Here is a 27,122-nt window from a genome sequence, read left to right on the forward strand (position 1 = left end):
GTATTGTATGGTAGTAGTAGTAGTAGATGTATGTATGGTAGTAGTAGCAGTGGATGTACGTATTGTATGGTAGTAGTAGATGTATGTATGGTAGTAGTAGATGTATGTATGGTAGTAGTAGAAGTATGTATGTATGGTAGTAGTAGAAGTGAATATATGTATGGTAGTAGTAGTAGATGTATGTATGGTAGTAGTAGTAGATGTTTGTATGGTAGTAGTAGAAGTATTTATGTATGGTAGTAGTAGCAGTGGATGTATGTATTGTATGGTAGTGGTGGATGCATGTATCATAGTAGGGGATGTATGTATGGTAGTAGTAGCAGTGGATGTATGTATTGTATGGTAGTGGTGGATGCATGTATCATAGTAGGGGATGTATGTATGGTAGTAGTAGCAGTGGATGTATGTATTGTATGGTAGTGGTGGATGCATGTATCATAGTAGGGGATGTATGTATGGTAGTAGTAGCAGTGGATGTATGTATTGTATGGTAGTGGTGGATGCATGTATCATAGTACTGGATGTATATACTATATGGCAGTAGTGGATGTATGATCATTGTAGTGGATGGTAGTAGTAGTGGATGTATGATCATTTTAGTGGATGGTAGTAGTAGTGGATGTTTGTACAGCGGCAGTGTGAATGTATGTATAGAAGTAGTTGTGGATGTAAGTGCAGTAATAGTAGTGGATGTATGTATGGTATTAGTAGTAGTGGATGGATGTATTGTATGGTAGTAGTAGTAGATGTATGTATGGTAGTAGTAGCAGTGGATGTATGTATTGTATGGTAGTGGTGGATGCATGTATCATAGTAATGGATGCATATACTATATGGCAGCAGTGGATGTATGATCATTGTAGTAGTAGTGGATGTTTGTACAGCGGCAGTGTGAATGTATGTATAGAAGTAGTTGTGGATGTAAGTGCAGTAGTAGTAGTGGATGTATGTATTGTATGGTAGTAGTAGTAGATGTATGTATGGTAGTAGTAGCAGTGGATGTATGTATTGTATGGTAGTGGTGGATGCATGTATCATAGTAATGGATGTATATACTATATGGCAGAGGTGGATGTATGATCATTGTAGTAGTAGTAGTGGATGTTTGTACAGCGGCAGTGTGAATGTATGTATAGAAGTAGTGGTGGATGTGGATGATTCGGCAGCAGGGAAGTCTTTATGTCCTTTATTAGCAAATGTCAATATCTCATTATTCTGCCATCAATTGTCAGTGCACTACAATCTCAGTAAATGGCGGGTCATTAGGACATCTTTCTGATTCCTGACTTCTTTTCTCTTAGTCCTGTACGATCTGTAGAATGGAGCGATGTGGCGCTATTATCACTATGTCAGGCACAGCCCGACTTGTATTATTAATAATGTCAGGCTCAGGACTGGACAACAAATTCCTTTTCAGTTTTCTGTATTCCTGGACGTTCTGTGCGGAATTAATATTAGGAGGTGTAACATTTACTTCCACTCAGAACGGTTTTGAAAATAAGCAAAAAATAAATCCCACTTTGTATTTACCAGACTGTAAAATCTGCAATAACAGATGATCTGCGCGATCTCTGAACGCTGCAGCTGACAAGGAAAAGCTGAGGATTTTGTTGTGTGTTTGCAGGTGACTCATCAGAAGAAATTGATTTGTCTGTGGTTTATCAAGCGTCAGCTAATGGCGATGTCAACACTCTGACGGCGATCATCCGTGAAGACCCTTCAATCCTAGAATACTGTGACAACGAAGGTGAGGTCAGAGTCATCGTGTGGAGGAGGGGGAGAAATAATATGTGTCACACTGTTATTACTAGTCATGCATCCAGATACATTGGGGGGGGGGATTTATAAACGCACTTGTGCCACAATTCTGGTGGTTTTGCGCCAAAAACACTGTCTATAATGCCTCTCACCACAGTTATCAAGGCTTTTAGACCGTTTTTTTGGCACTTTCCCAACTTGTCCGATTAAGGGGGCATGACCTTTGGTGGTAGATGGGCATGGTCTCATAATAAAGGGGCGTGGCTTGTGGAGGAATCGTCTGTGCGCCCAAAATTCTGGCGCACAGTTTAGACCAACTAATAGTAGGTCTAAAGTAGGAACCGACAGTCTTATCCCGCACCAGAATTCATCATCACAGTGATAAATCTGGTGCAGCAGAAAACAAGTGTTTTCCAGCTAGAGACTGGCTGAACCTGAGACACATTGTTATATCCCCCCCATTGTATCAATGTCATACAATAGTATAAACCAGGACAGGACAGACATAACAGGACAGGGCAGAGAAGAGATCATAGGACAGAGAAAGTCAGACCTAACAGGATAGAGAGGAGCAGAAATTACAGGACAGAGAATAACCAAGATCACTGGGCAGAGAAGAGCAGAGATCACAGGACAGAAGAGACATGAGAGGACAGAGAAGAACAGACATCTTGAGCAGACCAGAGATCACAGGATAGAGCAGACATTACAGGACATAACAGACATCACCACATAGAGGACACAGAAGAGCAGTGATAATAGCACAGAGCAGACATTGGGAGATAGAGAATAGCAGAGGTCATAAGACAGAGCAGATTTTCAAAGGACAGGGAGGGGCTGAGATCACAGGACAGAGGAGACCTCAGAGCACAGAACAGAGCAGACATCACAGGACAAGACTGACATCCCACAGAGAAAAGCAGACATTAGGAGAATAGGAGAAATCACAAGACAGACCAGACATAATAGGATAGGACAGACATCACAAGACACAGTGAATAGAGGACAGAGAACAGCAGGGATCGTAGGACAGTGTAAAGCAAACATCGCAGAGCTGTATCGCAGGACAGGGAAGAGCAGAGATCACAGGACAGAGAAGAGCAGAGATCACAGGACAGAGAAGAGCAGAGATCACAGGACAGAGAAGAGCAGAGATCTCAGGACAGAGAAGAGCAGAGATCTCAGGACAGAGAAGAGCAGAGATCACAGGACAGAGAAGAGCAGATATGACAGGACAGGGAAGAGCACAGCTCACAGGACAGAGAAGAGCAGAGATCACAGGACAGAGACAGCAGAGATCACAGGACAGGGAAGAGCAGAGATCACAAGACAGAGAAGAGCAGAGATCACAAGATAGAGAAGAGCAGAGATCACAGGACAGAGAAGAGTAGAGATCCCAGGACAGAGAAGAGCAGAGATCACAGGACAGAGAAGAGCAGAGATCACAGGACAGAGAAGAGCAGAGATCACAGGACAGAGAAGAGCAGAGATTTCAGGACAGAGAAGAGCAGAGATCACAGGACAGAGAAGAGCAGAGATCACAGGACAGAGAAGAGCAGAGATCACAGGACAGAGAAGAGCAGAGATCACAGGACAGAGAAGAGCAGAGATCACAGGACAGAGAAGAGCAGAGATCACAGGACAGAGAAGAGCAGAGATCACAGGACAGAGAAGAGCAGAGATCACAGGACAGAGAAGAGCAGAGATCACAGGACAGAGAAGAGCAGAGATCACAGGACAGAGAAGAGCAGAGATCACAGGACAAAGAAGAGCAGAGATGACATGACAGGGAAGAGCAGAGATCACAGGACAGAGAAGAGCATAGATCACAGAACAGATGATACATTACAGGACACAGATGAGCAGAGATCACAGGACAGAGAAGAGCAGAGATCACATGACAAAGAAGAGCAGAGATGACATGACAGGGAAGAGCAGAGATCACAGGACAGAGAAGAGCATAGATCACAGAACAGAGGAGACATTACAGAACAGAGAAGAGCAAACATCACTGGGAGTCATTGCCATTTCTCAGATTATTCCGCTCTTGCAGTTTACTTGTGACATTGCCATGGGGCGCTATAATCCTACACATTGAACAGTGTAATACATCACAGCTGAGACGCCCCTCTGGCAGTTTATGTAAATCACCACCGCAGGTTTGTTTTTCACGTCACTGTCGCCTTCATCTTATTTCTGCTCCTTTGATCAGTAACTGCAGCAGAACGTGACTGTCTACACATACAGGAAACATCATTAGGGGTTATATTCTATAGAAGGTCACAATTATATGCTGAATAATTCCGAAAAAATATTTTTGGATACAGAGCTCCAAAACCTCTGCAAATACATCCAAAATCACCTCCAGTCACCATTAGCGAAGCTCAGGAAATTACTATATACTCTATATTCTGTTTATACAGCTCTGGAGATTACTACATACTGTATATACAGTCACCGCTAGGGGGAGCTCAGGAGATTACTACATACTGTATATACAGCCACCACTAGGAGGAGCTCAGGAGATTACTACATACTGTATATACAGTCACCTCTAGGGGGAGCTCAGGAGATTACTACATACTGTATATACAGCCACCACTAGGGGGAGCTCAGGAGATTACTACATACTGTATATACACCACCACTAGGGGGAGCTCAGGAGATTACTACATACTGTATATACAGCCACCGCTAGGGGGAGCTCAGGAGATTACTACATACTGTGTATACACCACCACTAGGGGGAGCTCAGGAGATTACTACATACTGTGTATACACCACCACTAGGGGGAGCTCAGGAGATTACTACATACTGTGTATACACCACCACTAGGGGGAGCTGAGGAGATTACTAGATACTGTATATACAGCCACCGCTAGGGGGGGCTCAGGAGATTACTACATACTGTATATACAGCCACCGCTAGGGGGAGCTCAGGAGATTACTACATACTGTGTATACACCACCACTAGGGGGAGCTCAGGAGATTACTACATACTGTATATACAGTCACCGCTAGGGGGAGCTCAGGAGATTACTACATACTGTATATACAGTCACCGCTAGGGGGAGCTCAGGAGATTACTACATACTGTATATACAGCCACCACTAGGAGGAGCTCAGGAGATTACTACATACTGTATATACAGTCACCGCTAGGGGGAGCTCAGGAGATTACTACATACTGTATATACAGCCACCACTAGGGGGAGCTCAGGAGATTACTACATACTGTAAATACACCACCACTAGGGGGAGCTCAGGAGATTACTACATACTGTATATACAGCCACCGCTAGGGGGAGCTCAGGAGATTACTACATACTGTGTATACACCACCACTAGGGGGAGCTCAGGAGATTACTACATACTGTGTATACACCACCACTAGGGGGAGCTCAGGAGATTACTACATACTGTGTATACACCACCACTAGGGGGAGCTCAGGAGATTACTAGATACTGTATATGCAGCCACCGCTAGGGGGGGCTCAGGAGATTACTACATACTGTATATACAGCCACCGCTAGGGGGAGCTCAGGAGATTACTACATACTGTGTATACACCACCACTAGGGGGAGCTCAGGAGATTACTACATACTGTGTATACACCACCACTAGGGGGAGCTCAGGAGATTACTACATACTGTATATACAGCCACCGCTAGGTGGAGCTCAGGAGATTACTACATACTGTATATACAGCCACCGCTAGGGGGAGCTCAGGAGATTACTACATACTGTGTATACACCACCACTAGGGGGAGCTCAGGAGATTACTACATACTGTGTATACACCACCACTAGGGGGAGCTCAGGAGATTACTACATACTGTATATACAGTCACCGCTAGGGGGAGCTCAGGAGATTACTACATACTGTATATACAGCCACCACTAGGGGGAGCTCAGGAGATTACTACATACTGTATATACACCACCACTAGGGGGAGCTCAGGAGATTACTACATACTGTATATACAGCCACCGCTAGGGAGAGCTCAGGAGATTACTACATACTGTGTATACACCACCACTAGGGGGAGCTCAGGAGATTACTACATACTGTGTATACACCACCACTAGGGGGAGCTCAGGAGATTACTACATACTGTGTATACACCACCACTAGGGGGAGCTCAGGAGATTACTAGATACTGTATATACAGCCACCGCTAGGGGGAGCTCAGGAGATTACTACATACTGTATATACAGTCACCACTAGGGGGAGCTCAGGAGATTACTACATACTGTATATACACCACCACTAGGGGGAGCTCAGGAGATTACTAGATACTGAATATTCAGTTACCACTAGGGGGAGCTCAGGAGATTACTACATACTGTATATACACCACCACTAGGAGGAGCTCAGGAGATTACTACATACTGTATATTCAGTCACCAGTAGGGGGAGCTCAGGAGATTACTACATACTGTATATTCAGTCACCAGTAGGGGGAGCTCAGGAGATTACTACATAGTGTATATACAGCCACCACTAGGGGAGCTCAGGAGATTACTGCATACTGTATATACACCACCACTAGGGGAGCTCAGGAGATTACTATATACTGTATATACACCACCACTAGGGGAGCTCAGGAGATTACTACATACTGTATATACACCACCACTAGGAGGAGCTCAGGAGATTACTACATACTATATATACACCACCACTAGGGGGAGCCCAGGAGATTACTACATACTGTATATACACCACCACTAGGGGGAGCTCAGGAGATTACTACATACTGTATATACATCCACCACTAGGGGGAGCTTAGGAGATTACTACATACTGTACATATAGGCACCACTAGGGGAGCTCAGGAGATTACTAGATACTGTATATACAGCCACCACTAGGAGAAGCTCAGGAGATTACTACATACTGTATATACAGCCACCACTAGGGGGAGCTGAGGAGATTACTACATACTGTATATTCTGTCAACACTAGGGGGAGCTCAGGAGATTGCTACATACTGTACATACAGTCACCAATAGGAGGAGCTCAGGAGATTACTACATACTGTATATACAGCCACCACTAGGGGGAGCTCAGGAGATTACTACATACTGTACATACAGTCACCACTAGGAGGAGCTCAGGGGATTACTACATACAGTATATTCTGTCACCACTAGGAGGAGCTCAGGAGATTACTACATAATGTATATACACCACCACTAGGAGGAGCTCAGGAGATTACTACATACTGTATATTCAGTCACCAGTAGGGGGAGCTCAGGAGATTACTACATACTGTATATACACCACCACTAGGGGGAGCTCTGGAGATTACTACATACTGTATATACAGCAACCACTAGGAGGAGCTCAGGAGATTACTACATACTGTATATACAGACACCACTAGGAGGAGCTCAGGAGATTACTACATACTGTATATACACCAACACTAGGAGGAGCTCAGGAGATTACTACATACTGTATATTCAGTCACCAGTAGGGGGAGCTCAGGAGATTACTACATACTGTATATACACCAACACTAGGAGGAGCTCAGGAGATTACTACATACTGTATATTCAGTCACCAGTAGGGGGAGCTCAGGAGATTACTACATACTGTATATATACACCAACACTAGGAGGAGCTCAGGAGATTACTACATACTGTATATTCAGTCACCAGTAGGGGGAGCTCAGGAGATTACTACATACTGTATATACACCACCACTAGGAGGAGCTCGTGAGATTACTACATACTGTATATACACCACCACTAGGAGGAGCTCAGGGGATCACTACTTACTATATATACAGTCACCACTAGGGGGAGCTCGTGAGATTACTACATACTGTATATACACCACCACTAGGAGGAGCTCAGGGGATCACTACTTACTATATATACAGTCACCACTAGGGGGAGCTCAGGAGATTACTACATACTGTATATACACCACCACTAGGAGGAGCTCAGGGGATCACTACTTACTATATATACAACTGCCACTGTGGGCAGACTGGGAATTTAAAGTGGCCCCGGAAAAAATCTTAAAGTGGTCCCATGGTGGTGTGTGGGTATTGATGAGGTTCGTTAGCAGCATTTCTGTGTATTGTTATGCTGCAGCAGCTCAGTAAGGTACTGGAGCAGCTCAGTTGTGCCTTATGAGGTTGTTCAGCAGCTCAGGGGTGTCTTCAGGGGTTCTACAGTAGCTCAGGAGTGTCTTATGAGTTCCTACAGCATATCAGGTCTGTATTAAGAGGTTCTGTACATCTGTGGATGCGGTCACACGTTGCGTTAACAGTAATGTAATTAGGCAAACACCTCTCCTCAGCTGTTGTAATGCGTTTCAAAACGCAATGTTCGACCGCACCCTAAAACTCCCAATAAACCCAATAAAAAGTGAAAATCACCACACCAGCGACACATATTGGGGCACATTTACTAAGATTGATTCCTGTGTATAATGCAGGGAGCGCCAGATTCATGATGTCTGGCGCACGTTCTTCATGTATCTGGTGCTCCCTGAACTAGCCCAACAGAGTGCTCCACTTTTTTTCTGGTCTATTTTTAAAGGAAACCTACCACTTCTGAAGGTAGGTATGAGATGCAAACACCGGGCACCAACTCAGGGTGAGCTGGTGCCGGTGCTTAGTCTCGTTAGTGTTAAAACCGCGGTATCGCGGTTTTAACACTTTTTAAACTTTATAGCAGAAACTGCTTCGGCGCTGCGTGCGCACGATCGTGCGCGCGCCTACATTGGAAATGCCGCAGGCGTTGCGCGCGCACGGTCGCGCGCAGCGCCGAAGCAGTTTCTACTATAAAGTTTAAAAAGTGTTAAAACCGCGATACCGCGGTTTTAACACTAACGAGACTAAGCACCGGCACCAGCTCACCCTGAGCTGGTGCCCGGTGTTTGCATCTCATACCTACCTTCAGAAGTGGTAGGTTTCCTTTAACATAGTGCATAGTGCATAGTGCAGACTTCTGTTGGACTTGCATGTTAAATTTGGCACATGGTCCGACTGAGCACCAAAACGTGCCTAGTGCAGCTGCGCCAAAAAACGGTCGTATGCCTTTGTGGTGCAGATACTTCTTAAATACCTGTGCAAGCAGTTTGCACTAGAAAGAACGTGCAGAGTCGAACAGAAAACTGGCGCAAAGCCCTTAGTAAATGCGCCCCATTGGGTATTGCAATGTCCATAACAACCCATACAATAAAATTAAAGAACTGAATCGTTTGGTGAAAAATAAATTTAAAAAACTGCAACATTTTTGCACATTCAACAAACAAAAACACCATAAATAGTGATCTCTGTACCCTGAGCTCTGCGCTCATCCAGAACTCCATGACGCTGGCAAGTTGCTGAAGGAAGCACATAGCTTGTTCTGGTGCGCCAACGGCTGCAGTTCCTGAACTCAGGGCACGGGAAAAGGAGCTACTGCGCGTGCACATAGCTCTGATAGTGCCGGAGACACAACGGAGACAAAATGCAACGGATGCAGAACTGTAGCTGAACATCAACGCCAATTTTAAAGAGCCCTTAAAGGGGTTTGCTCATCTGGGCATTCAATTTCATAAAATCTGCCATATATATACATTTCATCAATTAGATGTTATTAATTTTTTTTTACCTGCGTGAAGATAATTTTTCATAAATGTAGTGATATAGTCCCTTAGAAACAAGACTGTGTCCTTAGATACGGCCACCTCTGCTGAGGGATTGCACAAAGACACAAAAAGTTTTTGTATATGAAATGTCCGGGAGTTACTGCAGGTCCCACAGCCGTCCTGTGATAATGATCGCTGAATCCAGGAGGTCAGGCAGAGCTTAAAAGCGCATGTCTGGCCACCACTGCCAGAGTGCGGGGTGGTCGTATCCGAGGAAGCTATCTCGTTTCTAAGGGACAACATGGCTACATTTCTGAGAAACTATCGTCACACAGGAACATTTTTTTAACAATATCCAATTGAAGAAATGTTTACATATGGCAAATTAATTCAATTAAATTTGAATGCCCAGATGGGAATATCCCTTTAAGGCGGGGATTTTAGGGGAGGTGCAGTTGGTGGTGTTCCTGTGCCGCGCAAACTCACTACAACTAGCAATCAGTGAAGATGAATGCTCTTCATCATAAGCTCTGCCCTGCTCGTGCGCCGGCATGTGATAAATGTCCCCCCACAGTTTCTACTTACTGGCAGTGAATAGACACATCTACACTTTTCTATAACATATAATTAGTATATATTCACACTGCAATAAACCTTGTAAATGATTACTTTATTTCCTCATTTCCTTAAATACAATGTGCTGCTTTTTTTCTAGGTTGCACTCCTTTGATGCACGCTGTGTCCGGACGCCAGGTCGATACCGTGAAGCTTCTGCTGAAAATGGGAGCTAATATCAATACACAGGACGCCTGCGGAAGGACGAGCTTGTCCCTGGCAACGTATCTAGTATGTATAGCGCATATACAATCCCCGTGTCCTGTGCACCTATGGCCATGTAGTGCAGCTGCAGGTACCGCTGCTAGATCTATGGAGTTACCTTTGACCTCCCCACCCATTGGACTTTAGGTCAGCACATGGGTCAGAATGGTCCATTATAGCATCTGCTCATGCTGCAGATCACAAAGTCTTATGGCTGAAATACTTTTTTTTGCCGTTTATTGTTGGATTCCTGGATTACCCAACAAGAAGTCTCCCCACAGTGCCCCCACAGGAGAAATTGAGAAATGCACCGTCCTACCTACCATCTACCATAATAATAATAATAATAATACTTTATTTATATAGCGCACACAGATTACACAGCGCTGCACAGAGCTTTCCAAATCAGTCCATGTCCCCAATGGGGGTCACAATCTAATCAACCTACTACCGGTAGTATGTTTTGGAGTGTGGGAGGAAACTGGAGGACCCAGAGGAAACCCACGCAAACACCATCAAAATACATCATGATAAACCAGGAACACCGGCCCACATTTATCAAGCAATCTGCACCAGTATACAGACGTACATTGCACATCAATACGTGTGTTTAAACTTTTTGCACATGTATTTATGAAGTGTCTTCACCATTATTGTGTCGCAGCTGTACTATGCACACCGAGACACAAAACTGTGTACCTAAACAGGCGTTTTGCACCATCCGCCACATTTATGTCATGCACTTTGGGCACCTGCAGGGTGCGCCACAATCTTTGACCCTGTGCTCTGGTCTTCTTGAATTTTAATAAATGTGGGCGACTTACTCATAGATACAGGCACTATGACTCTGGCAATCTTCTTATGTGTTATCCATGATCTCCTTCCTTCTAAAATCATCTTTTAAAACTATGCTAATGAGCCTAAAGGGATCCTTGGGGGTGTTACGAGAGCCCCTTAGTGTTACATTGTCTCACGCCCCCCTCTGCACTTCCTAGCTTCTGCCTGGTGCAATCTTACTGCAGCACAGGGAGTGTAATGTCCTGCTGGATGGGGCATTACTAAAATTAGCTATTATATTTAAACACCATCCCAAATGTTAACCTTTGCTGCCACCTACTGCCAGAATGTAGTAATAGATTTGCAGTACCAGAACCCAGGCTGGTGATTGGTTGGGGCTTAGCATGCTTTGAAATTAGCTCTGCAAAAGTTGATAAATCGGAGCTCATTCTGGGTGAGTCTTTCTCAGTGTCTGAGTGAATGCCACATTGCTGCTCTAGCAGCAGAGCCAATCCGGGCTCCTGTTGGCCAGCTCCTGACCTCTGGACTAGGGATGAGGCTACGAGAAATTGTCCCTGGTTTATCATTTTGATGGTAGATTTCCTTTAAATCAATGCACAGAGGTGTCAGGTCCTCCAGAGATACATGCTCTGCATTCAGTATAGTCAAACTCTATGAGACCAATGTACAGATATCATGTAGACTTTTAGCCTCACAATTGGGTTTCTCCTGGTATAATGATAGTCTAACACTATGCAGGCTAGGAGTTGTAGTTTCATTACAGCTGGAGACCTATTATAATAGGTCCCTGTATTCAGTGTTAGTATGCTGAATGTGAGTAAATGGCTTCTCTCTCAGGAAGACCCAACTCCATTATATTATGAGCTTATGGAACTCTACAGTTCTACATTTCTCCTGCGGGGGCATTGTGGATAAATTTGGGCAGATTAACTTACCTGGTCCAGATGCGATCCCGCTGCGCGTTGTCTGACGCTTATTCGGGTCTGCCGGGATTCATTAAGGTCGTGTGCCCGATATCCAGCAGGTGTCGCTGCTGCACCGAGGTCCGCCGGAGTTCACCTTCTTCGTCCCGCTGCATGTAAGTGCTGATCTTGCGACACAAACTCTTTTTTAAATTCCACGGTTTTTCCGAATCCGTCGGGTTGTCCGACGGCCTACCCTTGTCCTATGACGATTTCTGTCGCGTCAAAGACAGCGCCGATGCGTCACAATCCGATCGCGTGCACCAAAATCCCGGGGCAATTCGGCGCAAATCGGAAATATTCGGGAAACCCGACGAAAGTGCGCAATTCGGACCCTTAGTAAATGAGCCCCATTGTTGTTACATTTATGGATGAATGGAATGGAAATCCTATGATGGTTCTGATAAGAAGTGAGCTGAGAATCCAGGGTTGCGAGATGACCCAATGAGGGAAGTAAGGGGGGATAGGCATATATTATTAGGGATTACAAGTGCATACTCTATCTCCATAAATTAAGCTTGTGGTGATTGGCAGAATGGTCCGCCATCTTTTGGAGTACTCCAGCACTGTCATTGTATAGTTCCCTGTCTTCCTCTTGCAGGGGTGGATGGATGGCTGTGTGAGTTTGCTTAGGAATGGAGCTAAACAGAACATCCCTGATAAAAATGGCAGACTCCCTCTACACGCCGCCACTGCAGAGGCTGATGTCAGGTAAGTCACTCCAAATAATCATGTGAACTGTCACATATCCCAGCTCCCTCCCCCATAGGGCGGTATATTCTGGAGGAGGCTGTGATGATGGCGGTCTATTCTGGGGGAGGACTGATGATGGCGGTCTCTTCTGGGAGAGGACTGATGATGGCCGTTTCTTCTGGGAGAGGACTGATGATGGCGGTCTGTTCTGGGGGAGGACTGATGATGGCGGTCTCTTCTGGGGAAGGACTGATGATGGTGGTCTCTTTTGGGGGAGGACTGATGATGGCGGTCTCTTTTGGGGGAGGACTGATGATGGTGGTCTCTTTTGGGGGAGGACTAATGATGGCGGTCTCTTCTGGGGGAGGACTGATGTTGGTGGTCTCTTCTGGGGAAGGACTGATGAAGGCGATCTATACTGGGGGAGGACTGATGATGGCCGTTTCTTCTGGGAGAGGACTGATGATGGCCCTCTCTTCTGGGAGAGGGCTGATGATGGCCGTTTCTTCTGGGAGAGGGCTGATGATGGCCGTTTCTTCTGGGAGAGGGCTGATGATGGCCGTTTCTTCTGGGACAGGACTGATGATGGCGGTTTGTTCTGGGGGAGGACTGATGATGGTGGTCTCTTCTGGGAGAGGACTGATGATGGCGGTCTCTTCTGGGGGAGGACTGATGTTGTCGGTCTCTTCTGGGCGAGGACTGATGATGGTGGTATGTTCTGGGGGAGGACTGATGATGGCGGTATGTTCTGGGGGAGGACTGATGATGGCGGTATGTTCTGGGGGAGGACGGATGATGGTGATCTCTTCTGGGAGAGGACTGATGATGGCGATCTCTCTGGTGGTCTCTTCTGAGGCGAGGTCTGTTCCGGGGGCAGCCGGTCACTGACAGTTTTGTCTCTTTCCTGCAGACTTTTATCTGTTCTTCTACAACAATCTACTCTGAGTGAGGTCAACCACCAGGACAATGAGGTGAGTGATGCTGGGGGTAGGTTACTGTATTCCTGGTCAGTGGGTGCAGATTTCATGCCATATTATGTATGGAAACTGTTTCTACATTTCTCATTCATCCTATTACTGCCCCCTGCAGGGCTAAACGCTGCTGTTGAAGACAACTTGCCAGTTTTATTATACACTTAAGCCCTTCAAGAACAGCGTTAGGACATCAATTATCTACTGTCACTAGGGGGAACGTGTCACCATGGGGTCGTAATGGTAGAGGGTGCATGTGATATAGAGAGCAGAATGTAGTGTCTGTAATATAATGGGAGAGGGTGCATGTGATAAAGAGAGCTGATTGTATTGGCTGTAATATATAGGTGCAGGGTGTATGCAGTATAGAGAGCTGACTGTATTGGCTGTAATATAAAGGTAGAGGGTGTATGTAGTATAGAGAGCTGACTGTATTGGCTGTAATATATAGGTGCAGGGTGTATGCAGTATAGAGAGCTGACTGTATTGGCTGTAATATAAAGGTAGAGGGTGTTTGTAGTATAGAGAGCTGACTGTATTGGCTGTAATATAAAGGTAGAGGGTGTATGTAGTATAGAGAGCTGACTGTATTGGCTGTAATATAAAGGTAGAGGGTGTATGTAGTATAGAGAGCTGACTGAAGTGGCTGTAATATAATGGTAGAGGATGCATGTAGTATATAGAGCTGACTGTAATGTCTGTAATATGATAGTAGGATCTGGAAGCCCACAGTATATGTGCAGTCTTTATATATATTATATATTCATATTTTAAAAAAACGTGCATTTTGGATATTCCGGGTGGTACGAGATGACTTTTACCATTCTTCTCTCCCCTCTGTGTATGGCAGGGGATGACGTCGCTGCACTGGGCAGCATTTCATAACCGGCCGCAGCATGTGCAGAATTTACTGCAGAAAGGAGCCGATCCCACCCTGGTGGACAAGGACTTCAAAACTGCTCTACACTGGGCGGTCCAGGTATGGAGATATAGAGGGGCAACACAGAGCAATAACCCCCTCACTAAGAATCTCCCCAACAGTAACCGCATGTACTCTGCTCATATGGTAACATAGTAACACTAGACATCCCACCTGAGGGACCACCAACTTATTACATGGAGCAACGTGCAGAGGAAGGTCCACTTGTATCATCCCTGTACTGTGACATCACTGTGTGTATTATCCATGTACTGTGACATCACTGTGTGTATCATCCATGTACTGTGACATCACTGTCTGTATTATCCCTGTACTGTGACATCACTGTGTGTATTATCCCTGTACTGTGACATCACTGTGTGTATTATCCATGTACTGTAACATCACTGTGTGTATTATCCCTGTACTGTGACATCACTGTGTGTATTATCCCTGTACTGTGACATCACTGTGTGTATTATCTCTGTACTGTGACATCACTGTGTGTATTATCTCTGTACTGTGACATCGCTGTGTGTATTATCCCTGTACTGTGACATCACTGTGTGTATTATCCCTGTACTGTGACATCACTGTGTGTATTATCCATGTACTGTGACATCTGTGTGTATTATCCCTGTACTGTGAGATCACTGTGTGTATTATCCCTGTACTGTGACATCACTGTGTGTATTATCCCTGTACTGTGACATCACTGTGTGTATTACCCCTGTACTGTAACATCACTGTGTGTATTATCCCTGTACTGTGACATCACTGTGTGTATTATCTGTGTACTGTGACATCACTGTGTGTATTATCTGTGTACTGTGACATTACTGTGTGTATTATCTCTGCACTGTGACATCACTGTGTGTATTATCCCTGTACTGTGACATCACTGTGTGTATTATCCGTGTACTGTGACAACACTGTCTGTATTATCCCTGTACTGTGACATCACTGTGTGTATTATCCCTGTACTGTGACATCACTGTGTGTATTATCCGTGTACTGTAACATCACTGTGTGTATTATCTGTGTACTGTGACATCACTGTGTGTACTATCTCTGTACTGTGACATCACTGTGTGTATTATCCCTGTACTGTGACATCACTGTGTGTATTATCCCTGTACTGTGACATCACTGTGTGTATTATCCCTGTACTGTGACATCACTGTCTGTATTATCCCTGTACTGTGACATCACTGTGTGTATTATCCCTGTACTGTGACATCACTGTGTGTATTATCCCTGTACTGTAACATCACTGTGTGTATTATCTGTGTACTGTGACATCACTGTGTGTATTATCTGTGTACTGTGACATCACTGTGTGTACTATCTCTGTACTGTGACATTACTGTGTGTATTATCCCTGTACTGTGACATCACTGTGTGTATTATCCCTGTACTGTGACATCACTGTGTGTACTATCTCTGTACTGTGACATCACTGTGTGTATTATCTCTGTACTGTAACATCACTGTGTGTATTATCCCTGTACTGTGACATCACTGTGTGTATTATCCCTGTACTGTGACATCACTGTGTGTATTATCTCTGTACTGTGACATCACTGTGTGTATTATCCCTGTACTGTGACATCACTGTGTGTATTATCCCTGTACTGTGACATCACTGTGTGTACTATCTCTGTACTGTGACATCACTGTGTGTATTATCCCTGTACTGTGACATCACTGTGTGTATTATCCCTGTACTGTGACATCACTGTGTGTATTATCCTGTACTGTGACATCACTGTGTGTATTATCCCTGTACTGTGACATCACTGTGTGTATTATCTCTGTACTGTGACATCACTGTGTGTATTATCTCTGTTTGGGCTTCTTAACTGATGTTTGTAGATGTTTTCCACTTTGATCTTATACATTCATGTAACTAGGTCTGTAATTTCAGAGTGGGAACCGAGTGCTGTGCTCCATCATACTGGATCATGAGCAGGGACAGTCCACCATCAACTATGACGATGAGAATGGAAAGACGTGCATGCACATAGCCGCTGCCGCAGGATACAGTGACATCATCTGTGAGCTGGCCCGGGTCCCTGAATGCAATCTGCAGGCCCTGGATGTGGATGACAGGTACAGTCTGGTAATAATGAGCCGCCTCCTGCAGCAGAGAGCAGCTCCCATCCTTATTACTGCTGTCATATTCTGCTGCAGGACTCCTCTGCACTGGGCCGCGGCCGCCGGGAGGGCAGATTGTGTGCAGACCCTGCTGAAGCTTGGAGTAGATATGAACCCCAGGGACATCAATGAGAATACACCCCTGACCTATGCCATGTACTGCGGCCACACCGCATGCATTAAGCTGCTTTCTCAGGAAAACAGGTGAGACCCCTAAACCCTGCAGTGAACCCCTATATGGAGGGTCCTGGAAGACATGGACTGATTACACTACTAACATAGGCAGGTGGAAATACGTACGTGGGAAAGGGCTGCATTGTTGGGGGAGTTTTCCTTTAACATATCACTGAAGTCTGAGATGACAAGGTTTGCTTTGTAGTATAGCCTGGAGCAGATGAGCAGAGACTATTAGCTACTAGTGGTCAGGGGAGATACTAGAGAGTAAGACTACTGACTGTTTTTTTTATCAGATGTCCCTTTAACATAACACTGTTGTCTATGATGATAAAACTTGTGGGCTTTGCCGTATAGACTGAAAACGGCTCGAGCAGAGCCATCTCAGTATTTTTAGAGGGCAGAAGAGTTACTGACAGCTCTATTCTACTGCTGAAGATGAGGCATAAAGGGGACACTCAAGATCGACTTCATAAGATGCCCCTTTAAGGGAAAAAAAAACACTAGAAAAAAAGTGTTTTTCAGCTGATGTCACAAACCAGCAGTTCGATTCGCTTCACGACGGATCATTTTTTTGAGAAGTCTCAGCGATAAACAATGTTTTAAACAGGGGCTGATCAACGCCTGGAACATCAGGAAAAGCTCTGGCGCTCCCTCATTACATAACGACATATGCGTTTGCTTCTTCCCTCCTCCTACGTCCCATTCCCCTGTAGGCGTGCATAATTATGAGGGACCGCCTGTGTTGAGCCTCTGTTTAAAACAGTGTTAATCGCTGCAACGGGCTCTCCCAGGACCTCCGTGTGCTCGCACAGACCGGATCATGAGATATCACTGTCTTTTATGATAGAGTTTGCTTGTTAGCTTAGCCGCATAGACTGGAGACACATGAGCAGAGTCATCTCATGATTATTAAGCTGTAGAGAAGTTAACGATGTCCTTTAACATACCATTGATGGGTTTTTTTCTTGCAGTAGACCAGATCCCTTCCAACCATTCCCCTCCCCCGGCACTAAAGCCATGAGGAAAGAAGGACGTCTCACTGTGCTAAACCAGATATTTTCATGTAAGAAGAAGAGGGTGGACCAGAAAGGGAACCAGAAAGACAAACTCAGGTATAATGGAGAGGAGACCTCCGAGGTTGATGACATCATCACCACATTTGACTGTATCCTCGACACAAACTGCAAAGACCCCCAGGATGAACGCGTGACCTCAGTCAACTGCAAAAACAGGGCGGTGGAGTCCCAGAAATATCTCCTGCCCGAAAACAAGCAGAACTGCAAAGGCCTTCCACCCATACGGACGCAGAGCCTCCCGCCCATCACTCTCGGAAACACTTTTTTAACCACATTGCAGACGTCGTCGGAGGCCCCCCAGAGTAACCCCTTCCATTTTGCACACAGATCCCAGAAGAGTAAGAGTGAGCATGACTTGTTTGACCATAGAATGAGTGGCCATGCCTTGCAAGACAATCCCTGGAATATAGCTGCTAACCAAATCCTGCCCCACAAGGCCTGGACGTCGCCTCAGACTGACAAATTCAAGCATTGTGTGCTACCCAAAAAGCCACATCATATGGAAGGGTTCTACCCTCCGCATCTTCCTCATATGGACAACATACATTCAGGTAAGGCAGGAGATGGCGGCACATACGAGGGTTGTGCTAGTTATTATAAAACCATGTAGACTGGGTGGCATGGATCCCAATAAACCAATATGAACACTCTCAGGCCCTTTAATACTAAACCACATTACCAAACGAATAACCATAAACACACGCAGACTCTTCCTTTGTTGGGTATAAAAGATGGTCACAGCTTTATTTTTTAAATAACAATTTCCAAAAACTCTTAAACTCGTGAAGGCACTTGATTGTGAACTCGTTCCATTGGCCCGGCCGCTGTATGCCAGCTGGACTCCCAGCTGCCAAGTCGGCCAACCGAGCCTTCACCTCCATTGCTCATTTTCCGCCAGCTGTGACTTGAGGAAACTGAAAGAACAATAAATTAACAAGAAAACAAACACACAATAGGGCGGGAGGGCGGGACCGCTTCTCTGCCAAGCTTGTGACAAAGAGGAAGCACCCACCCCCTACACCAGCTTAAATACCTCACGCCAGTAGGCGTGAATAATTATGAGATAGTAGGGTGGGGATGAGCTATAACCCACCCCTTAATTAAAGTGCCACCAGCCCTTGACCTTAACCTTGAGTTAATCTAAAAAGAGCAGCCACCAGTCTAGGGGCACCTTCCTTAATTAGTCAGGCGTACCCCGCACAACAGTGGATCCTCGGATGATATGAGATGTCTTCTAGGTGGAACGTCTTGTCTGCAGCCTCCTTGCTGTTGAGTATAATGACTTGAGGCAGGTCTCCTGCAGCCGGAGAAGATGTGACCTGCCCTATATTGCTATAATATGTAGTGGGGGCAAGTCCTCTCACTGCTGTGCTCTATGCTGTGTATGGAAAGATGTGTTGTAGCAGCAGGACTGTGAAATAAGGATTTATATTTCAGGTTTGTAGATGCGCTGGAGGAGTGTCCTAACACTGCTGTGCTCTTAGCTCTCGTCATTGAGCCATTTAAATGAACCTCCCATTTGCTGTAAAAAAATTGCAACACACTTTTGGTTGATAACTAAAGCAGTCATGTAGGACAAACAGGAGGGGTTGTTGAGATATAGTGCTTATAGTACAGCAGTGTGAGGACCCCTCCCCCTTAGTGCATTGGGAAAGCTAAAATCCTGGAATATAAATCCATATATTACTAACTATTACTCCAAGAGCTACTAACGACATACACAAGGTCTGATCACATATCTTTCCAGGGACACTGGCTGCAGCCTGTAAGGGCAGAACTTACCAGAATTATTTCAAAAGATCCAAGGTTAAAGTAAACTTCCTATGGTAACCCAAAAGGGCACCAAATGTCCAAATAAATAAGAAGTATGGCTCAGGTCTCTATGTTCTCTATAACAGGAATGCAACCAACTCCTATCCAAATTCACCGGAGGCCAGACTCCACTGACTGGGTCATGAAATTTGGAGTTTTCATTATCCCCCTTGGCTTTCATCCCATGATGGATGGGAAATATAGGGGGTCACAACAGTTGCATTGGAGACCAGGCCTCTAAGCCACATGAGTCCCCAGGTTCCCCCCACCTCACACACTGAGGTTCATTTACTAAGGGTCGCGCCCGCACTTCGTCTGACTTTCCGACGTTTTCGGGATTTGCACGGCTTTGACAGGTATTTAACAGATCACATGGGTGGACAAGGAGTAGACAGGGGTCCATCCCTCTCTTCTTTAGATCTTCAAATTTTTTTTTTATTTTAATAACGGCTCCCCATTACTGTGTGGGGCCCCTGGTCTCTTGTGTTGGATGCGTTATGGGGAAATCCACCTTGTTGTCAATATAATATATAATGTAGATGTGAGACGTGTCTGGAGCAGTTATGATGCAGTTACACTGTCTGTGTGTGTGTTCCCGATACATGTCGGATGTGCAGTCGGTATTTTGCTTTCGTCTATATTTGATTCCTGGTTAATAATTGATATTTCAATCAACATTTAGATTTATTTTCAGGTTATGTTTCAGCAAATCTCTCCCAGGAAAAGCCAAGACTGAAAGAATCCCGACTAACACGGAATAACTTGTCCCCTCTACCGGATCACTGTGTTAAGAAAAGTAAGTGCAGCTGAAACCTACAAAATGTTCTTATCTCCAGGATGAAAACCTTCTACCAGCACTGGAGAACTGCATAATCAAACTTTTTGTGTGCTTGTATGTTGTAAGTAGCAGCAGGACTGTGAAATATGGATCTGCATTCTAGGATTATAAATTCTCCTGGTGCACCTTGAAGCTCCATAGCACCTCCCATTTTCTCAAGGTGACTGCTTAAAGGGGTATTCTCGCCTGGGCATTCACATTCAGTTTCACTAATCTTCCATTTATAAACATTTCTTCAATTGGATGTTATTAAAAAAAATGTTCCTGTGTGAAGATAATTTCTCATAAATGTTGTCATTCTGTCCCTTAGAAACGAGATGGCTTCCTCGGTTACGACCACGTCACACTCTGGCAGCGGTGGCCAGACATGAGCTATTGAGTCCTGTCTGACCTCCTGGATTCAGCGATCATTACCACAGGACGGCTGTGGGTCATGTAGTAACTCCCGGACATTTCATATACAAAAACATTTTGTTTCTTTGTGCAATCCCTCAAGCAGACGTGGCCGTATCCGAGGAAGCCATCTCGTTTCTAAGGGACAAAATGACTATATTTATGAGAAATTATCTTCACACAGAATCATATTTTTTAATAACAGCTAATTGAAGAAATGTTTATAAATGGAAGATTAGTGAAACTGAATGTGAATGCCCAGACGAGAATACCCCTTTAAGTCTTCAACCCAGATCCTGCAGCTATTACTCGGGGCTGTGGTGCTCAGTAAAGGGAGCTAAAAGCACGGTAGTATTAGGACACACACCAGTACAGTACTGGAATATAAATCCATATTTCACAGTTCTGTTGCTACAACTTACACAAAGGTCTGATTACACATTTCTCGAGGGACTATACCGAACACTGGCTCCAGAGACTGCAGAGCACAGCAGTGTGAGGACACACCACCAGAACACTTGGAGAATGTACAATCCTGGAATATTAATCCATTTGTCTCAGTCCTGCTGCTACAACATAGAAAGGTCTGACTACACATCTCTCCAGAAACACTACGCAACACTGGCTGCAGTGTTTATGGTCATACCTGCTGACAGGTTCCCATTTGAGGGTAATTGTAGCACAAACACACTTGAGTATCTGAGATAAGTGACTGTCACTGTTATTTGCTTCCCTCATGGACAACAACATCTGTCATGTTGCGTTAATAACCCAGGGCGATGGACCACACAGCTACCTCGATGCTCTTAGTATAATGTACTGCCATATGGACTTATTCTACTACATTATAGTATGGAAATAAAATGCTGAGTTCAAAATTATTCTTTTAGTTTAAATCTATGTAAAATAAAATGTAAAAAATAGCACAAATCACATTTTCACGTCTCAGAGTAACACCAAATAAGATACGACCTTATTGATGCCCAGTGGAGAAATTGATTTGTACTAATGGTCCAGGGAAGGAAATTACAAAACATATGAAAAACTGAAGAAAAAAAAAAACAGTATAATAGGAGACATATAAAAAAGAATGAAATAAAAAAAATATTATGCGGGCATGGGATATAATCTACAGGGATGGGGTAATGAGGGGTGCGTATAGAGAGGGGGGTGTTTGGGCACTACTTTCTAGTGCCGGGGCTGGCGTTAGGGGGCAGCAAACCGGGCTATATATCTATCACCTATCTCCTGGCTATATATCTATCATCTATCTCCTGTCTATATATCTATCATCTATCCGTCTAATTATCTATCTCCTATAATTTGTCTATTTCCTATCAATACATCTGTCTATCTAACCAGTTATCCATCCAGCTAATTATCTATTATCTATCAATCATCTCTCTCTTCTCCTGTATCTATCTCTTCTATCTATCTTGCTATCTGTATATAATCTACTTAATATTTCTGCATCTATAAATCAATCATTTATCTATAAATCTTTATCTTTCATATTTATCTTCTATCATCCATCTCCCTATCATCTGTCTCTCTCCTATAACATTCTCCTACAGCCCCATATTACAGATACTTACCTACTACTGTGTGTAGCTACAACGTGTTATTATTGTGCAGGGATAAAGGAGCCTCTTACTGACTGTGACTGTTCATAAAATAGTTTTATTTTGGGGCCCCACTTTTAGTTTCACCCAGGGCCCCACTTTGTTTAAAACCAGCCCTGACCAGTGCATGATAAAACAGTTTGATGGTTTTGGGGACACAGGAGTTGTGTTATTTGGCAGTTCTGCATTGTAACTACCTGTAGCGGTTGTGGATAATCAGGGTCGACTCCAGGTATCATTAGGCCCTTGGGCGACAGATCCTAAGTAGGCCCCTTTGCAGTGAACTTACGTGGTGGCTTTAAAAATTCAGAAACTTAAACAGACTCCTGTTCCCAAAAATATCCCCTACTGTATCATCCTAGTTTATATAATTTAATATAAAGTCCAACTTACCCCCTATGGATTCATTAGCTACAGCCCCCTCACCCCCATGGATTCCTTACATACAACCTAATGTGGGCCCCCCCCTGCAGGTCTGGGCCCTGGCACTTGCCCGGAGATGCCCAGTGCTAGCACCGGCCCTGTTAATATTGCTCTGTTATTATGGTTGGCGACTATGGGTGATACTTATTTGTAGTGATTGCCTCAAATTTCCATGCAGTATCAAACAGACTCCCCGATTATGCTTTGGGGCCTTTTTGTAACTTTAGCGAGTATGTTTTGCCATTCATGCTTTCCCCCACCCCAAGCAGAAGACGGCATAGGAAATGATGCAGTCGATGGTCGTCTCGCAGAACATCCTCAGGATCTTGCTGCAAATGTTGAAGGATTTTATCTTCCATGCTTCTTTATACACTATTTTACAAACCTAAGAATGTGAGCACACAGCAGGGGCGCAAAGTAGTCCTACAATATAGTCACAAAGAACAAGGACACAATTGCAGAGATTCTGGCCATGGTCCATTATAAGATCATCTTCCATACAGGGGTTCCCTGTATGGAGGCAGATGTGGCACAGGAGATGAGCGGCCGGCATGGTTGCAGCCTAGCTGCGACTGTCATGGTAGCACAGTCCTGTGTAGGCCTCTTGCACACCCATCGGGGCCAGTAGGGTGAAGCAAGAAGAGGGTCAGGCTGCATGGTAATACGTTTCCTCCTGGGGCTCTACCAATGTATATGATGGATTTCAGCTGTTCCAATAGAGGCCCATGATGTTAGCAGCTTCAGCAGCAATAACAGGCTATGCACCTTTCCACACTCAAGCATACAATGATTGTCAAATGGATGGTTGAAGTGCAGATAATGTACCCTTGAAGCAGGGATTAAAAGAAATCTTCCATCAGGATGAAGGATTGTTAACCAAGTACTGACATACTGGTGTGTGTCCCCTCTGGTGGCATCTGCTCTTCTTTTGGCTTCTTATGCCCTTGTTTCTACAAAACAAAAAGACTTTAAAAACAATGCAAATGAGACTGAGGGGCTCTGGGCTTCATATCTGTTAATTGAGCCTGGAGCCCCTCAGTCTCATTTGCATAATTGCTAAAGCTTTTTTTTAATACAAAACAAGAGCATAAGAAGCTAAAATAAGAGCGTATCCTGCTAGAGGCGGCACACACCAGGATGTCAGTGTACTTTTCTTACAGTCCTTCATCCTGGTGGTAGATTTCCTTTAAAGTTGTGTTGAAAACTGCAGGAGTGGTCTACAGTCCTGAGAAAACCTCCTTGGAGCTAAGTCAGCTCTGCTGTATAAGAAGAACAAATCAGTGGTGTGTCTTTAGGACAGACTAAATTAGGAAAGACCCAGTACCCAGGACTAAGTCTATATTTATAGAGTTTAGGACTCTATTTTAGGGACCACCCAATGGAACAGTCTGCCTTTGCACCAGGTAAACACAATTAGAATGCTTAAATATTTAAATAACACACATTGTACACAATATATACACCCACAAGGACCCCGTACGTCAGTGATGGCTAACCTATGGCACTGGTGCCAGAGGTGGCACTCGGAGCCCTTTCTGTGGGCACTCAGGCCATCACCAGAGAGGACTCCAGGTATCTTCCTGCAGTCCCAGACAGCCCAGGACTTGCTGTGCACAGAGCTATTTTAAAGTGACAGCTCTACCTGGGACTATTTTCTGCTATATTGGTGTCCTCAGGGGCTGGTATCAATGAAATCTGTGACAGAGAAGGAGTATAAATCACAAATTACATTTCTGTGCTGGCACTTTGCGATAAATAATCGGTGTCTTTGTTGTAGTTTGGGCACTCGGTCTCTAAAAGGTTTGCCATCACTGCTGTAGGTGATGTTATTTTATACACCAAGCAGCCTAAATAGCTAGAGATAGTTTGGAAAAGCTGGGTTATACTCTAAAAAGCTGGGTCCTTCAATTTTTGATCCCAACAGGGTGATAAGTCCTGTTGGGTCTACTCCAGCAACATTACCATACAAATAATTCAGTAATGACCCTAAACCTGGGACAATACAAGAAATGACACATTTTTAATATATATTATTAGAGTGGAGGGCTTCATGACATCACCGAAAGTCCACTGCAAAAGGCTCTGAGGTGTGGCAACCTTTGTATCGGTCCCACCGCTTAAAGGAAAAAAAAACTTTCCTTGGACTGGATCCAGCTTTGTAGTGAACGTCTTTTTACCATGACTTCTGACTAGTCTGGAATCATTGGTGATCACACGATCCACACCTCACCCCGGTCCAGCAGGTCCTATGACCAACACATATGTCCCTCTAGGAGTGTATGAGAACTTATGTGTGGGGCAATGCTGGAGCCAAAAAATAAGTAAAGTGTATTTTTCAGTACCTTGACCCAGAAAACAAAGGTTTTCCTGAGACTTTTGGAAACCCCTGATTGCTAATAATGTATCTTTTCCTTTTTTCCAGTCCAGCTGCTCCCTGCTCCTGTATGTCCGGGTGTGAAGAAGTCCATGTCTTTGCCTTCAAATTCACTAAGAACTGGAAATAGTTTATCCCCATTATTCATCTCCAAACCTCAGAGTCACTCGTTATATTCTTTCCTGCCGGTCCTGAGACGAGAGCCCCTGAGGACAACGCGGGTCCTGCCGGCCATCCCCAGTCAGAGGGGACAGAGCACAACAGAAGGCCTTACATCACCCCCAAATAAGTCAGACACCAATGACTAGCGCCCCCCTCCCTTGTCCATGCGTCTCCTGTCTGTTCCCTGTGGGTTGTCGCGTTTGTGAGATCTGCGTGCTGTGAGTCATTTGTTACTTGAATGAATCTGGATGTGACCTCGGGTTTTGCTATTTTTTTTAATCAATCATTTTCTAAGTTGTTATTTTGTGATCTTCCATGACGGATCAGTGGAAATTTACAAGGAATTGTTAAATGTTCTTCAATGTTACCGGTTTTTTTATCTGATATTTGCTTCAAAGATGTTAAATAAAATGGAAATATGCAAACCAAGTCCTATCACCGTAAAAAAAATTTTTTTTGGGTAAATTGGTCCTATTAATTTTTCCATGGAAAAGTGTTTTTTTTTTTGGGGACTCTGCAGATGAAGGCGGGGGTTTCTGCTGCAGCAAGTTACCTCTCAGCATAGGCACTGACATTATAGAGTGTGTAGCATTGCCAGTCCGGTCTGTTCATGGCTGCCAAAGTTTTTCTGCTTCCACTGCATAGTTCACCCTGCAGAGTCCTCTGACTTGGTAACATAATCATATTCCCTGCAGCCCATAGTGATATCTTATGTAGTAGTTTAATGGTGTATTCCCACAAAGACAAGATCTTTTAAATGTACTCAGGATAACAAAATAACAGATTCTCTAATTCACTGTTATTAACAAAAATACAGTCCAAACTTTCTCTATCAGTCCTGATGTACACAATTTTGGGTGCCAATGAATACCAATGTAAATCTTCAGGCTATGGTCGGATTCTTCTGATGAATAGCTTCTTTTGTCTGCAGTCTGCTGTGCTCTCTGCCTACTGCCCCTCCCTCCCCCCTGCATTACAAGACCAGCTCAGACACAGGCACCTCCTGCCAGCAAGCAGCGGTGTGCAGAGACCTACTCTACAAGCTACAGACAGATAAGGACTTCATAGCAGAACTGACTCTGTGTTTTATTGATTAAGTGAGTTAGCAGAGCTGAGAATGTCATTGTGTGTTATATCCATCTCAAGGATCTCATCATCTCTGATCTGTTTCATCTCTCTTTTTAATGTGTCAGCTGCTAGTGAATGTTCAGAAGCTAAATAAAAGTGTAGATAAACCGTGTACCCTGATAATCTAAGCATATTGTCAGCTCACAGCACTAGAGGGATCATGAAGTGTCTGCTTAGAGAGTCCACGCCCACACTCTGGAATCTTACGCTGACCATCACTGAGTGGAGCACACATAGAGTTACATGTAACATAGAGTCTGCAACATTATATCAGAGGACTCTTGGCAAGGTCCTGACCCTGGTGAACTGCATGGACCAAGTGAGGGATAGAATGTGGGCGGGATAGCAATTCACAACTGACGAGAAAGTTCCTTCCAAAAGACGGTTCCTGGTCCCTGAGTAGGTGTCCTATTAGGGGTAGGGCTGCGTTAGGGTGCAG

At 44.5% G+C, this 27,122-nt stretch overlaps 1 protein-coding gene across 5 annotated transcripts in view; it reads left to right on the forward strand.

Annotated features, from left to right (window-relative positions):
- ANKRD55 (ankyrin repeat domain 55) overlaps positions 1-26,000 on the forward strand; it is a 38,163-nt gene extending 12,163 nt beyond the window's left edge. The window contains exons 2-12 of one of the 5 annotated variants that reach the window (XM_072135740.1): positions 1,625-1,747; positions 10,075-10,205; positions 12,540-12,649; positions 13,542-13,602; positions 14,453-14,581; positions 16,449-16,633; positions 16,715-16,882; positions 17,827-17,967; positions 18,259-18,482; positions 20,426-20,539; positions 25,442-25,999. In XM_072135740.1, coding sequence (XP_071991841.1) covers positions 1,625-1,747; positions 10,075-10,205; positions 12,540-12,649; positions 13,542-13,602; positions 14,453-14,581; positions 16,449-16,633; positions 16,715-16,882; positions 17,827-17,967; positions 18,259-18,482; positions 20,426-20,539; positions 25,442-25,701 — 1,646 coding nt within the window. In that variant the 3' untranslated portion in view covers positions 25,702-25,999. Of the gene's footprint in view, positions 1-1,624; positions 1,748-10,074; positions 10,206-12,539; positions 12,650-13,541; positions 13,603-14,452; positions 14,582-16,448; positions 16,634-16,714; positions 16,883-17,826; positions 18,483-20,425; positions 20,540-25,441 lie in introns of all 5 variants that reach the window. The other 4 variants (XM_072135711.1, XM_072135731.1, XM_072135701.1 and 1 more) reach the window with 4 other exon arrangements.
- Positions 26,001-27,122: the final 1,122 nt, after the last annotated feature.

Source organism: Engystomops pustulosus, chromosome 1 (assembly GCF_040894005.1).
Source record: "Engystomops pustulosus chromosome 1, aEngPut4.maternal, whole genome shotgun sequence".
NCBI classification, from domain to species: Eukaryota; Metazoa; Chordata; class Amphibia; order Anura; family Leptodactylidae; genus Engystomops; species Engystomops pustulosus.